The 14,637-nt window shown below is 47.6% G+C and overlaps 1 protein-coding gene across 2 annotated transcripts in view; it reads left to right on the forward strand.

The window, feature by feature from the left end:
* Window positions 1–747: 747 nt before the first annotated feature.
* The window catches only part of SETD1B (SET domain containing 1B, histone lysine methyltransferase), a 48,164-nt gene continuing 34,274 nt past the window's right edge, over window positions 748–14,637 (forward strand). For both annotated transcript variants that reach the window (XM_053959361.1, XM_053959362.1), the window contains exons 1-6: window positions 748–986; window positions 1,345–1,499; window positions 1,923–2,021; window positions 2,517–2,787; window positions 5,913–6,025; window positions 8,672–9,847. In XM_053959361.1, the coding sequence (XP_053815336.1) occupies window positions 914–986; window positions 1,345–1,499; window positions 1,923–2,021; window positions 2,517–2,787; window positions 5,913–6,025; window positions 8,672–9,847 (1,887 nt within the window). In that variant the 5' untranslated portion in view covers window positions 748–913. The remainder of the gene's footprint in view (window positions 987–1,344; window positions 1,500–1,922; window positions 2,022–2,516; window positions 2,788–5,912; window positions 6,026–8,671; window positions 9,848–14,637) is intronic.

The following is a 14,637-nucleotide window of genomic DNA, read 5'->3' on the forward strand; positions in this document are numbered from 1 at the left end:
CGCCGCCTAATAACTCAAGCCCCATGGAAGCCGCGCTCCCATTGGCTGCGCCCACCGCGCTGCCGCCGCCCCAGCCAATGGCGCGGCCGCTCCCGGGGCCGCCGCGGCCCCGCGCCCCGGGACGGCCGCGCCATGCGCCCGCCGCGCTCCGCCCGGCCCCGCGCCCGCCGAGCGCCGGGGGCACCGCGCCGCCCGCCTCTAATACCGAAAACAAAATGGAACCTCCCTGCTGATTGGCTGACGAGGGCTCCGGACCTTTAAATAAGCAAAGCTGCTCCATCTTCCATCACCCCTTCCTCTGCGTGTGTTGCCACCCCCCCCACCCCCCCCCAGAACCAGCCTTCCCCCCCGCACTCTCCGCCGCAGCAGCGCGGCGGGTCCGCGCTCCACCCGCCCCCGCGGTCGCCCGGGCTCGCCCAAGTCTTCCCCTAAAAAAAAAAAAGAGGAAAAAAAAGCGAAAAAAAAAAAAAAAAAAACCAACTTGTCCCACCTATAGGTCCATCTTGTTTAGAAACAGTTTGCTCTAAGGTAAATGCAGCGGGCAGATTCCACTCGCCCCCCCGCATGCCGTTAACCCCGCGGCGGGGAGGGAAAAAAAACCCGCGCGTCCCGGTGGTGGCCCATGCGGCGGCGCTCGGCGGCGGCGGGGCGGCGGCGGGCGGCCGCGGGCCGGGGGCTGCGCGGCGCGGCCGCCGTGAATGTGCAGGCGGCGGAGCGCGGTTAGGCGTTCGCGGCGCTCGCAGCGGTGTATTGTGGGATCCCGGCCGCCGCCAGCAGCGAGCACACACACAATATGTGGTGGCTCGCGAAAACGGGAGGCAGGAGCCTGGCGGGCAGCCCGCGCCGGTAACCGGCCCCATGTGAGACGGGAGCTCGCCTTTCGCCGCCCGGAGACGATCGGCCGCCCAGCGCGATGTCTTTCCGAGAGACCAAGGCGGGGGAAAAAGCCAAGCACCCTGAAGATCATGGCAAAAAGCAGAGTTCAAGTGAGATTGGGTCTTTTTTTTTTTCTTCGTCTTCTTCGTTTTTTTTTTTTCCCTCCTCCTCTCCTCCTCCTCTCTCTCTGCCTCTTGTCTGGTTGGGGTGGAGGGGGGAACCCGGTTGGCAATTCCCCCATTTTGGGGCTCGTTTCGCGGTGGATTTCCTCCCTGCCTGGGTGTGTAGATCGGGCGGCTCGTTAAAAAAAAAAAAACAAAAAAAAAAAAAACAACAAAAACCCACACCGAAACGAAGATGTCTTTGTTGAATATTTTTTTTTAACTTTATGGTTTTTAGTGTGGTTTTTCTTTCTTTTCCCCTTCCCCCTTTCTCTCTTCCCCCCCCACCCCCCCCCACCGCGTTCAGGTTGGATCAACGGAATGGAGAACAGCACGCAAGCCAGCACTTCTGTCGAGAAAAGAAATCACCATTGGAGAAGTTACAAGTTGATTATTGACCCGGCTCTAAAAAAAGGACAGCACAAACTCTACCGTTACGATGGGCAACATTTCAGCATGCCTGTGAGTGGGGGGCTCCCGGGTTTCCCCCATTGTGTCGTGTCTCCCCCCGCCAGCCTCTGTCTTACCGGCGTTTTGGGGGCTGGGGGTCCCTCCGGGTCGTGGTAATCCTCGCCGTAGCGCATGTGTGTGGGAGGGGGGTCTGGGGGGGACACGCACAGACACCAAAGTTACAGTCACCTGACACTGTGTATTCAACTGTCAGGAGCCCAAACCTGCGGCTTTTTTCTGTGTTTCCAATCTGTGTGCATTTCCCAGCAGTATTGCAATTTGACACGTGTGTGTGTGTGCGCTTTCCCCTTCCCTTGAGACAGTCCGTGCTTCCTCGGGATTTATTTTTTCTTTTATTTTTGTCTTAAATTTCAAGTCTTGTTATTGCTGTTTCTATGTTTTCTCTCCTCCTCTACCTCCTCCTCCTTCTCCCAGAACTCGGGGATCGCTCCTGTGGATTGTGTCAGGGATCCCAGAATAGGGCGAATATGGACCAAAACTAAGGAGTTGGAGCTGTCTGTCCCCAAATTCAAGGTACTGCCCTGACTTTTGGCTTTAGCTCTGGAAACTTGTTTATCTGGGAGTGAAGCCTGAGTTCCAAATAGTTTAATGGACCGTTTAAATGACAGTCATATTTATATTAACATTGTTATTTAGCAAACTGTTTAACAATAATCCTCTTCTATGAGGATAACAAGAAATCAATGCATCTGTCTAACGAGATCACTTGAAGGTTTTGGAGCTGGGGCTTCTGGGGTGGGGGGCAGTGGGGGGTGGGCTCTTTGCTGGCAGTACTGCTCAAAATGCATCTTTGTAGCCCAGAAAGGAGCCGGTTCCAATGAATGGCTGCAGCAGCAGAGCTTCTGCTCAGCTCCGAGGTTCACCCAGAGCCTTGGAGGTTTTTTTTCCCCCCGAAAGTTTGCAGGATGGTTTAACCCCCTCCCTCCCGTGCCATCCTTAGGCCCCTCCCCCACACTCATTAACAATGCCGATTATTTTTATCGTTCCCCACCTTGTGCCCCTTTCCAGATTGATGAATTTTACGTGGGGCCAGTGCCTCCCAAGCAGGTCACCTTTGCCAAGCTGAACGACAACATCCGTGAAAACTTTTTGGCCGACATGTGCAAGAAATACGGCGAAGTGGAAGAGGTGGAGATTCTCTACAACCCCAAGAACAAGAAGCACCTGGGCATTGCCAAAGTCATCTTTGCCACTGTCAAGGGTGCCCGGGAGGCTGTGCAGCACCTTCACAATACTTCTGTCATGGGCAACATCATCCACGTGGAGCTGGATACAAAAGGTAAGGGGGCACATTTGGGCCTCACGCGTTTGGGGTTTGCAGAGCCCCTGCCGGTCCCACTCCCACCACGGGGGCTGTTGCGTAGGGCAGGGACCTGGTGATTAAAAATACTAAGGAAGCCGGCAGCGGGTCTGGTTGTCTGGGGCCTGGGCGAGTCACGTGGAGCCAAATGTGTTGTCTGTTGCTAAGAGACAGCCCTGTAATTTGCAAAATGCTGCCATCCTGCCTGTCCCCTGCCTCTCCCCTGCCCGTCCCTGTCCCTGCTCGCTGCCCTCTCATGTCCCCCATCTCCCTGCCCTAGGCTGGTCCCTCTCAGCCACCTGCCAGGGCTGCTGGACCCGGTGGCACCTGTGTTTTGCAAACTTGGGATTTTTGGGCAAGTCCTGGTGGTTCCTGGGACCCAAATCTGTGGATTCCAGTGGCAGCAGCAGGGCTGGGTGCTGTCCCCTGCGTGCCTGGCATTTCATTGATACTTAGAGCGGGCTGGGGGCTGGCACAGCAGAGTGCACACGCAGCACTTGTCAGTGTGTGCGAGTGTATAAGTGTGAGACCGGCTCTTAAAGCGACAGCAGCTCCCTGTGCTGGAGGAACGAGCTCCCAGCCCCACTCCTGAGCCCTCAGAAGCCAAATAAAGTTTCTGCATGTGTGAAAGCATTGCATTTGGTTTGTTCTCTCTCCTCCAAGTGTGCTAGTGAAAGGGCTTTACTAAAATCTGCCTGAATTTTAGAAAATGTCTAAGACTGAGGAGGTGTGGATCAGTTGCTGATTGTATTTCTACATTCTAAAGGTGGCATTTCTAGTTTAAGACTGGCTTGCTGCACGCTTTCTTGGGAAAAAGATATTGCTAACACCATTTTCTTAAAAATGCTGATATTTTTGTTCTGTATTTAAAGGTTTCAACAGTTTAGTGCACAACCAACACAGCAGTTGGTGTGCCACATGTGATAGAGTAGAACAGGATGTTTATTGACATTACTGACCACTGTTAGAAGAAAAATCACAGTAGCAGTAAAATATTTTCTATTGGGAGCTAGTCTTGACCTTACATGTGTATACTTTGAAATTCTAGTATCAATAATTTTTACAGACAGGCTCCTTCCCTTGCTTTGAAATTTGAAGGTAAAAATCACATTTAAGGACAAATTAACCATTTGCAGATTTAATAATATAAGCTAAAGCTGTTTTGTAAGTGATGGATGTCTTAATGACAATCATTTTAAACAAGCTGATTATACTGCCTTCCTTCTTGTTCTCCTCCGTTTATAAACTATGCTGCAAGTCTTGACCAGGCAGCTGGTCCAGAAAGTTTGTAGCACATCAGGGAAATGAGGGGGGGGGTTTATGCTTCTGTTTCCTGGGAGAAAATGCTGAAGTCAGTTTCAAATTGCATTGCTGTTTTGTTTGCCAGCTTTATGCTCCTAATGTATTTTTTTTTCACACAGTTGCTTCTCTTTCATTCTAAAAGGGTAGGATTGTCAGTGTGCTATAATCTGTCAGAATCAAGTAAAAATGGTGTTCCTAAAATAGCATTAGCAGGTTAGGGCATACTTAAAATATATATGTATCCTTTTCACTGTTTCTTTCTAGTATTCTGCTTTGCAAGACAGTGAAAGGTTGGTTAAAAACTTTGTTTTCACAATGTAGCAAAATAAATATTAGGAGTAAAAGTGTCATTTTTATCTGTCTGGTGTGAGCACAGGCCTGGGAATCTGAAACTAATAAATCCAGTCTCCTCAGCTGAGACAGGGTTGTTTAAAGAAACTTCTCTGCTCAGTTTATCCATCTACAGAGTGGACACAACTAGTAATTACCTGTCTTAGAGCAATAGCTAGGTATAATTTCACATTCATAAACCTCTTTGAAATTGTAACTTTTCCTGTGTTATGTTTGGGATCCAGGAAGAACTATGTAACAATGACTTTATATTTTTTTAAGAACAAGTGAAAATAAGCCTAACGCTTCCATGTCTGTGGTATTGTAGTGTCATGTGTGGGTGGTGTGTGTTAATATTTCAAGCTTATCTTCAGACTCTTGCAGTGAAGAGATCTATGGCTTCGGTTGAACTGAAACAGTTTACATAGTTGAGGATGAGGCTCAGGACTTTGTGCAATGAGATTTGATACCCAAATAACTTCATCTGTAGCATTTGTGCAAGATAAATAAGTCTTTTTCAGGACAGAATTGTGCTAAGGGTTGCTTTGTTTTTGAATTGAACAGGGTGATTAACAGGGAGTTTGAGGTTTGATCCTGCAGGACTTTCTCATAGAAATGGTCCTGGTTTTGGGGAGGTATTGCTTGAATTAATTTTCTGGGCTCAGGTGCCTGGTCTGTCCATTTTTCTGTGTATTTTTTATCTCTCAGAGCAAAATTCAGACAGTTTCAGGGTCTGATTCTGTTGCCTTTGAAGCTGATGACAGATTTCTTACAGACTGCAAAATAAGTAGGATTAAGTTTTTGTAGTAATGAAAAATTCAATATTAAGAAACTGGGTCTTTGTAGACTTTAGGCATGAAAAGGCTGAGGCTCAGTAATGCTATATGGGACAGTTTGCTTCTCTGGCTTTATTCTTCGAAGGATGCCACTGAGTTCTCCTTAAACCAGGGGGAAAAAAAAGGATTAATTGGTGTCTTTTTGGAAAGACAGCATTAACGGTTTTGTCCTCAGCATTCCCATGCATTGTGTTTGCATTAGTAACAGGCAGTTCTTATGAGCAAGGTGTGTAGGGAGAGCTTTCTGAAGTGGCTCTGGGTGTTGGCAGAGGCTTCTCCCTTGGGTGAGAGTGTCACTTCTCAAATCTGCAAGCTTTGCTTGGCACTTTGGAGAGGAGGGAAACGGCTGCGCTCCAGAAAGCATGGTAAGGAGCAGAGCTGCCAAGGAGGCTGAGAAGAGGAAAAAGGATTTAGAAACCTCCTTGTCTTGGCTGGAGAAGGGAGCGTCTGACTTCACTTGCCCAGCAGATCATTCTAAAATGATCCCTGCGAGCTCTGAGATGATAACTGCTCCTCTCTTGCATGGATGGAGTGGGCTGGGAGCGGTAGCAGGGTCATGTGAGTGTCAAGAATGTGTATTTTTACATGGATTGTGATAGTTCTTTTTAATCAACTCTTGCATTGTGGTCTGTGCAGGTGAAACCCGCATGAGATTCTATGAACTGCTGGTTAATGGTCTTTACACTCCTCAGACCCTCCCTGTAGGCACTGAACAGGACGTGTCCCCAACTGGGAATGAAGCTCTCCAGGTAAGTGTGCTTGGCTTTTCTTAAAGAAAAACTTCCTAGAAAATCCCAAACATTAACATTAGCATTTTAACATTTTTAATTTATCCTTATTTGTGTCTTGCTGTAGTTCCAATGGATGCTATTAATTCACATTTAAATAGAACTTGCTCATAATTGCCATAACAAATGTACCTCTGAACGTGGAGCACGTGGCTGATGTGTGCCTGCTTTGCACGGGAAATGCTTTTTGTCTTTCTGAGTGCAAAATGCCTACAGAACCAAAAGAACGTGCCCTATTAACAGCAGAAATTCCTGCAGTTAGGACTGGATCAGATCTGTCCCTGAGATGAGATTTTTCCCTTGAAGTCAGGGGAATGATTTACAGTGGTACATTTGGCCTGGCGTCTGCCCTGTGTAATCCTCAGCACGCACGGGCTTCAGCCTTGCTTAAAGGCTAAGAGGTGGAAGGTGTCTGAGCTTCAATAGTGGCATCAATTTTCCAGAATCTTAATTAGTTGCCGGAATCAGCTTTTAATAAAAGCAGTGGACAGAATTCCTGCGGGCTTCCAGGTGTCCCTTGATATTTAGGGCACAATTCTGTCAGTGGCTTTGCACGATTACCCGCTTCCCTGCAAACCCCACTGGGATGAGAGGGGCAGGGGGAAGGGAAGCCTGTTTGTGTGAAGTCATCAGCCTCTTTGGCTTGTCTAAATGTACTTTGGCTCCTCATTGTGACTTAAGAACTGATTTTAAGACATCAAATTTGAAAGAGATTCGGAAAAGATTTTTTTTCCTTCTCTCTACTCATACAACTTCTTAAAACGTCATGATTTCATTAATTCTGTAATCAAGTGTTCTCAGGATAGGTAATAGCTGTACAGTGAACATGAAAATCCCATTGATCTGAAAAAAGGAAAAGTCTCCTCCCACCAAAGCACCCCAACAGCAGCAAGGCAAAACCCCGGTATCCTTTTAACAAAATCATAAAAGAGGTTGGTTCTTCCTTATCTCCCAGCAAGGTGCTTTTAAAGGCAGGAGGGAGACAGGTAATGATTTTGCTGGGACCCCTGCTATGAGTAGATCCTGACTGCTCATTTCTGCTACTTCCACATCTCAAATAAAAATGGGCAGATTTGTTCTTACTCTTTCTTTCAGGGTTAACAATTGATGGTATCACCCAAAGCAGTCCCTGCTGTAATTATCCTTAAGATTCTTTCTCTAGATATTGTGTTCATGTGTTATATTATTGTCCTAAATTGATTTTTTCCCAATTACCATCAAAATTATGGCTTTGTGAGTAATTTTTTAAACTGTTTGCATCATGGTTTTGACACTAGGATCTGCCAACAAACTTGTTTGCTGTTGTAGTTCAGTAAATTACTCCTGACATTTGCTCCTCCTCTCATGCAGAGCAGCAAAGATCTGACAGTTCTGCAATCCCTGCCTCCAGGCCATACACAAACCCCACTGAAAAACACTCCGCAGCACATCTATACTAAAGGTGCAGCAGTGTGGATGTTGTTAAGATCCAGCCACGTGCTTCCTGCTTGTTTCTGTGGGTTTTAGGACAGTTGAGGAAGAAACTTTCTTGATGTCTTTCTGGTCATGGTGTCCAGGGGGTCAAACTGAGAGCAAGTCCACACTACTGAGTTGGTGAGACGTGTGAACATAGCAGGCAGGTGAGAGTTCAGCTTGAGTTTGATGGTGCTGGCATGTTATAAGCAGGTCACTTTACACGTCTCTGCCTACCTGTGCTTAAGAGGTCTCACCAGTTGACTATCCTGGTGTGCTTTTAGGCAGCTGGAGCTCAGTCCATCCTCTCTTGCTACCAGGAGGATTCTCACTGAGCTCCTGCTTTGCATTATGGAAAATTGATTCTGGAGCTGATGATAAGTGTGGCACTGTTATGACTCAGCAGAGTCTGAGCTGGAGCAGGGCTGCTCCTAGAAACCCCCTGAACGTGCCTGTGAAGTGAGTTGCAGAGCAGTTACTTGGCTGCTCTGTAGCTTTGTAGGGTTTCAGTTTCAAATGCCATAATCAGTAGCACTCTGAGCTGTTGACTTTGTGAAAAGCTTTAAAATGGTGTTTTGCTGCCAGTTGAGAAATTTTTGTACTTTTTGTACGTGTAACCTTCTCCCTTGTTACAGATGAGTGGTAGGGAGGATGGTGGGCCAGCTCTGCTGCATAAGTTTGGCTGCAGGCTGGCAATTCACTCATTTGTATGTTTTGATTTGTTCACCAAAAAAAAAGATAAATTGACAGCTTCACATCGCAGACTTTTCTTATTTTCTTCCATGTTAGCAGTTTAGACAAGCATTACATAGTTGCTATTTAGCTGGAACTCTTCCAGCTAAAAGTGGTGTTGAAGTCTCCTGTTCACCTGATGCTCTTGGGGGTAGTTTACAAGGGAAACTTGTATCTGCTTTCTTCTTCCTCCCCTTGCAGACAAGTTACTCTTTGCCTAACTTTTTCTTTTAAATCAAAGAAGACTGTTAGCAGTGGATAATGGTTTGTGTTTTCAGGGATGCTGTAACCTATTTTTTTTTTTTTGCCATGGAAATCAGCACAAACTCTCGGGTGCTCAACTCCTCTGAAATCCAAACAGATTAGACAAATATCGTTATAGAAGTGTGTGTTTAGGTGCTTTTCTCTCTTGTGTTGTTACAGTTGACAGACTCCCTGAAGCGCCTGAAGGACAGTTCCCTTTCTTCCGCGGGATCCTCCGTTACCCCAAACAGCAGCACGCCCTTTTCCCATGACACAGCCTATTCCAGCTGCCGGCAAGACACCCCAAACTCCTACAGCCAATTCACCCCACAGTCCCAAGGAACACCCCACACCCCGCGCCTGGGGACGCCGTTCTCCCAGGATTCCACCTACTCCAGCCGACAGACGACACCTGTGTACCATTTTGGGCAGGACAGTGGGTACAAACCCAGGAGGCACGAGACGAAATTTACGGATGCGTACAACCGTCGCCCGGGACACCACTACATGCACAACTCGGCAGGGGTGTTCCGAGGCACCGAGCATCAGTTTAGTACATTCAAATCCCATCAGCAGGAGCCAGTTCAGTTCTCTCACACTCCTCCCCTGAGCCACTCTAGTTCTTCGAGCTATAAATCTGCCTTCTCCCCCTATCAAGCACCAGCTGTTTTTCCCCAATCCGACGAGCAGCCGTTTCCCCAAACTTCCAGGGAGACAGAGTACCGGAGACCTGCACCGCCTCCCACCGAGATGGTTGTGGAAAGCAGCGCTGCCCCAAGCATCGATTTTGTCCCAGTGAAGGAGAAACCAGAGGAGCCTCCGCCCTTGCCCGACTCGAACTCTGTTCCTGAACCGAGCACAGCGTCCTTCTCTCAGACTCCAGAGAGGAGCGAGACCCCTGGCACCCCCACCATGGAGACTGAGATGCAGCATAACAGTTTAGACTCAAGGATTGAGATGCTCTTAAAAGAGCAGAGAACAAAATTACCCTTTCTTAATGAGCATGACTCAGATAATGAGATCCGAATGGAAGGTAGCCCTATTTCCTCCTCTTCTTCGCAGCTCTCCCCCATCCCAACATACGGTTCGAACTCTCAGCCCGGTTTCAGGGGTCAGACGCCTTCCTCGCGCCCTTCCAGCACAGGCTTGGAGGACATCAGCCCCACACCCTTACCTGACTCTGATGATGATGAGCCCATCCCTGGGACAGCTTCTCTGAGTCAGAATTCCCGGGGGGCATCGGAGGCCAGCATGACTCCCATTGATCAGCTGAGCAGGACCTCCAAAATTGAGACCTCGGAGGCTAAAGAAATGGTGCCTGGTGACCAGACTCCAACATCAGAAAAAATGGATGAGGTAAGTGAGCTGAAACTGAGTTATGAAGCTTTGCATGTGTCCCCAGAGCTGGACGGGGTGGGGAATTGCACTTGTCTTTGTGTCGTCAGAGCGTGGGGTTTCTGGTGGCTTTTCCTTTTACTTGAGCCAGCTGGAAATGAGTTAGATGTGACACAAAGTAATGGTCTCAATCAATTTGCAGTCTCCAGCTTTCTTTATTTATAATACCAGCCTGCTGCAATTTATAGCTTCAGGAGAACTCAAGGACTGCACAAGCCACCAAAGTTTGGCCAGTGCTCAGGCTGTGTGAATGTCCTGAGTGTTGACAGACACTTAAGCCACTAGAGGAGTTAATGGAGCACTTTCTGCCATTGCTGTGGTCCCTGAGCAGGGGTGTGTATGCAGACACACACTTGCTTAACGGGGCTTTCATGTTGCACCGAAGTATTGAGTGTATAGGGTGTTTGAAAGCTCTCCAGCTATTCCTGCCATCTGGTTCCAACGGGAGACAGTTGCTGGGTTTTAATACTCACTTTTCTCGGGGGGGAGGGAGTGTTTGAAAGGGGGAGGTAGTTGACTTGTGGGGGATGTGCTCCACTGAGTCTTCCAATAATAGAATGGAGCATGTTGCCTCTGTCGGGGCATTTGTGGCTGAAGGGGGAGAGAGAGCTGAACAGTGTGGAGTGGTGCCAGCAGACAGGAATTATGTTGCATAGTGTGTCTGTTTGGGAGGTCTGTTGCAACAAATGTGAGTATCACTGCAGTGGATGTGTTGGTCCTATTGTGTTGTGTCAAGGAACAGTCAAAATACAGATCTTTGCAAATGCCAGACCTTTCTCCTCAATGTTTATAATGGTCATGCAAGCAGATGAAACTGCTGTCCCTGGTGTGCAAGAATGCTGCAGTCAAGAGGGCTGGTCTTGTGTAAATGTCCCGAGTATGGTAGATCAATTTAATTTACTCATGAAAGTTTATTGGGGTTAAGCTGGCAGAATGGGTTTCCCTCCAGTGGTTTGCAGTTGAGAGGTTTTCACCAGAGAAGTGTCTGCATTTTGGGAGAGGAGGAGCTGCTCCCGTAGCCATGGGCTTTGCAGGATGCTTCAGTGGAGGGAAAGCTCTGCAGCAGTAACACAGTGCAAGTCTGGGTGCTAAATAGTGAAAACAATGTGACTGTGCTGGATATTTTGTTTTTTTCCTGCATGCCTTTCCAAACCTGCTTGTCCTTGCAGTTGCCAGTTTAGCATTTGAAACAGTTCAGCTGCTTGAGTTCTCATTCATCATCCAGGCTGGCCCTGGCTCCCCTCTTGGGAGGCAAGTCCCTGGCTGGTGGGGCCTGATGATGTGTTAATTAGGAATGGAGTTTTGATTCCTTAAGCTCCGGTCTGGCAGGCTTAAGAGGGGACACTGTTAGTTTGACTAAAAACCAGTGAGGAAGACATCCCTCATCTCCTTGCATTTCTGGGTTTGTATCTGCTGTCCTTGCGTTCATGCAGGTGGGGTGTAGCCAATTCTGAGTGTGTTTAGGAAGATGGGTAGGTGCCAGCATCGTGTGTGGGGTCAGGCACTTCCATAGCTGACACGGGGTTTGGAGGACTGGCTGGGATGTGATATTGTAGCTTGTGATATGGGGCAGCAGCGTGCTGATGTTGAAGCCCATGTTAAATCTCTTTTTTTCCCTTAATGAGCTGCTGGTGTCAGAAGTTCACATCAATGGTTCTGTAATACAAAATTATGTAAGTGCCTCAACTCTCTGCAGATGTCAGAAGGGTGGTAGCAGGGTCTCCATGCAGGTCATTGCTGCTTTATTTGTCTCCTTCCCCCAAAAAAGTTGATGTTTGTTGTTGGAGCTGTTTATTCAAACTTCCTCTTGGTTACAAATTGCACTAAGCTATTCTGACATGTTTGAAAAGTTGCCTGTGCCTTTCATTGCTCCTTGTGATGCAGAAAAAACGATCTCCATGTGTTTTTGCTTCCTTTCCCCACCCTTCTCCCCACACAGTTTTTTGCTTTAGAAAAAGGCTCTTCTGGCTTCCCTTTCTTTTGCTGAAGGAGCAGAGCTGAACAGTGACTTAACATAGGCTGAAATTTGAGCTGCAGCTTTCCAACTGAGTTAGAGAGGGGCATTGAGTCTGTGTAAGGGCTGGAAAGCTGAACCTCCAGCTTCAGCCTATTGTGATACCACTATTCTACTCCAGTCCTTCAGAGAATCCTCCAGTGAAACAGAGGGAAGGCAGACACAAGTATTTCTTGTGACTGTGTGGCTTGGGGAGCAGAGCAGGAGTGATATCATAGTGTAGGGAGGCTCATTAAGTATCATAAGGAAGCAATAAAGGGCAGAGAGTTTGAACTTATTTACTTAATATTTGGCCCTTCAAGGGTCAGAGCAGCCCCAGGCCAGCTCTCTTTGGGTGGGTACTCTAGCTGGGAAAATCACAGGATTCATGAGGATGCCAGCAAAGTCACAAGGAAGTTTTTCCTGAGGTGATCAGTGCTTCTGAAGGACCTCCTCCTGTTTCCCATCAAAACAAGCACGACTTTTGTCAATGATTGCTGATACAGTAACATCTGTTCTATAGGTGAAGTGCTGTCAAATCATCAGGCAGATTAACCCCCCCCAGACTTGCTGTAAGTAAAGGAGGTACAGCCAAGCCCAGCAAATGCTCTGATTTATCATGCAAGACCCTGGAGTTTGATTTCAAGATCTGGTATGATACTCCTAAGCCAGAATTTGGCAGGGATTTTGGGTGTGGGAGAGGAAGGGCTCTGCGTCTGTCTGCAACACCTAACCCAGCTAATCTCGGAGCAGTGATTAAGGTCTGCAGAGAAAGCCCAGCTAAGCTTAGCCAAGGGACCAGGCTGAGACATGGAACAGTGGGATTTGGGCAGTACGAGGTAAGGGGAGGAGAAGGATCCTTTTCAAAAAGAACAATCTACCAGACAGGAAGGCAGGACAGAGAGGGCTTTTCCAAGAAACTAAAAGATGGCAAAGAAAAAACAAAAGAAAAAAAGCTGGGCTGCATCGTTATATGAGGGAAATTTTTGAAGGAGCAATGTACAAACTTTCCTTCCTGTGTGCTTGAGAAGATAAAAAGGAAAGAATTGTAATAATTTCTTTTCACTGGATTTTTGCTGTTTCGGAAGTGCAAAGGTTAAGCACGTACAGTTTGACGTTTTGACATCCCATCTGAGCCAGGTCTTGTTTTGGCTTGGCTTGTGGCAGGAAGAGGCCCTGCCTTTGTTTTGGGGAGGGTGACAGGATTGCAGCAAGTCACTTTGTTGTATATTGATGATGCCTTTCATGTTTCAGCTTATGAATGTATCAGTTTGTGTGCATAGCCAGTGTGTAATAGGAAGACTGTATGGTTGACAATGGTATTTTTCCAGATTTATAAGTACAAAAGCACTTTTTAATTGAGGGATCAGCAGTCTCCTGTCCTCCTGGGTAGTTTGGCTAAGCACTGAGTTACTGAGGTGGGAGGGGTGCCTTAAAAATGCCAAAGATCATCATAAAAATGAAGATCCTGAAGCATGAATGAGGCAAGAGAAGTTCTGCTGTTTGCTGGGAATTTTAGCAAATGGGTTGGGAACTGGAAGTTACACAGTGCTCAACAGCCCTAGAGACCCTGAAAGCCAGTGCTGTCACCAGCTGTTTCATGTGGCTGTTGGGAGTGTTTTGAATGCTGTGCTGGGTGCTGAGGTGCCTCTTGCAGGACAGCATCAGCATCCCTGGGACAAGCACTGTGGATGCAGTGGCTCCTCTCACAGCTGCCTGGGAAGAATTTCCCAGCTGTGCTTACTCACGGACAAGGTGGGTCAGGCTCAGCCCTGCAACAAGCTCTGCTGAAGTCCCCGAGGTTACATCTGGGCTGAATTTGCCCTTTGTATTGAAACATCTTTGGGTTCTTGTGTGGCCATGGCCAGAACTGGAAGAAATTTTTGTTGAAGTGTCATATTGTCCCTCTGGAGCCTTAGCAGGATGTGATGACATTCCCCTCAAGACACTGCCTCGTGTCTTGTGTGGCTCCATGCTGCTGCATCCCCATCCAGACTGGGCATTGTTTCAGTAGCTGGGAAATGATTGCCCATTCCTGCAGAGCCAAATTCAGCCTTTCATTTTTCAAACTCTGGTGAGACAAAGCAGAGCCCAGGTTTGTCCAGGCAGTGAGAGGAGCTGTTGAGGATTTTGGTGCTAGCAATACCTGCAGTAGTTGCCCCAGGGGCAGTTGATGCTCCTTGGAGCTGAGCTGGGCAGGAGCAAGTCCATCTGTGCCTGCAGGAGGATGTTCTCTTCCTGTACCCTGCTCCCACCCATAGATTGTGTGGGTTGGAGGCAGCCCTTGGGACACTGGTGATGAGTTACATGGACCCAATCTCGCTCTACTGAGGGATGTCTCTGGGCTGAAGAGCTCAGAAGTGATATATTCAAGGTAAATGCACATTAGGGTTGAGAAGGTAGATCCTTAAGAGCCAGGAAATTTGATACCTTCGTTTCCACAGTAACTGTGCAAGAGCCCTTATGCCCATTGGTAGCTGTTAGTATATATAATATATATGGGTACACCTGGGATCCAGTTTACAGCTGGAGTGGGATTTATCATTTCTGGAGGGAGATGGGGAGAATAGATGGGGGAAATGGTTGCTCTGAATGTAGCCTTTTAATTGAAGAAGGGAGAAAAACCTGAGAGCTGTGATTTATACCCAGTCTCATAAACACTTTTTCAAATTTTCCTGCCTCCTGAGCTCTTGCAAATGCGATCATGCCTGACAGAACCGGTTCCTAATGGAAACTCAAAAAATAGGTATCATGTTAT

Source organism: Vidua chalybeata, chromosome 18 (genome assembly GCF_026979565.1).
Source record: "Vidua chalybeata isolate OUT-0048 chromosome 18, bVidCha1 merged haplotype, whole genome shotgun sequence".
NCBI lineage: Eukaryota > Metazoa > Chordata > Aves > Passeriformes > Viduidae > Vidua > Vidua chalybeata.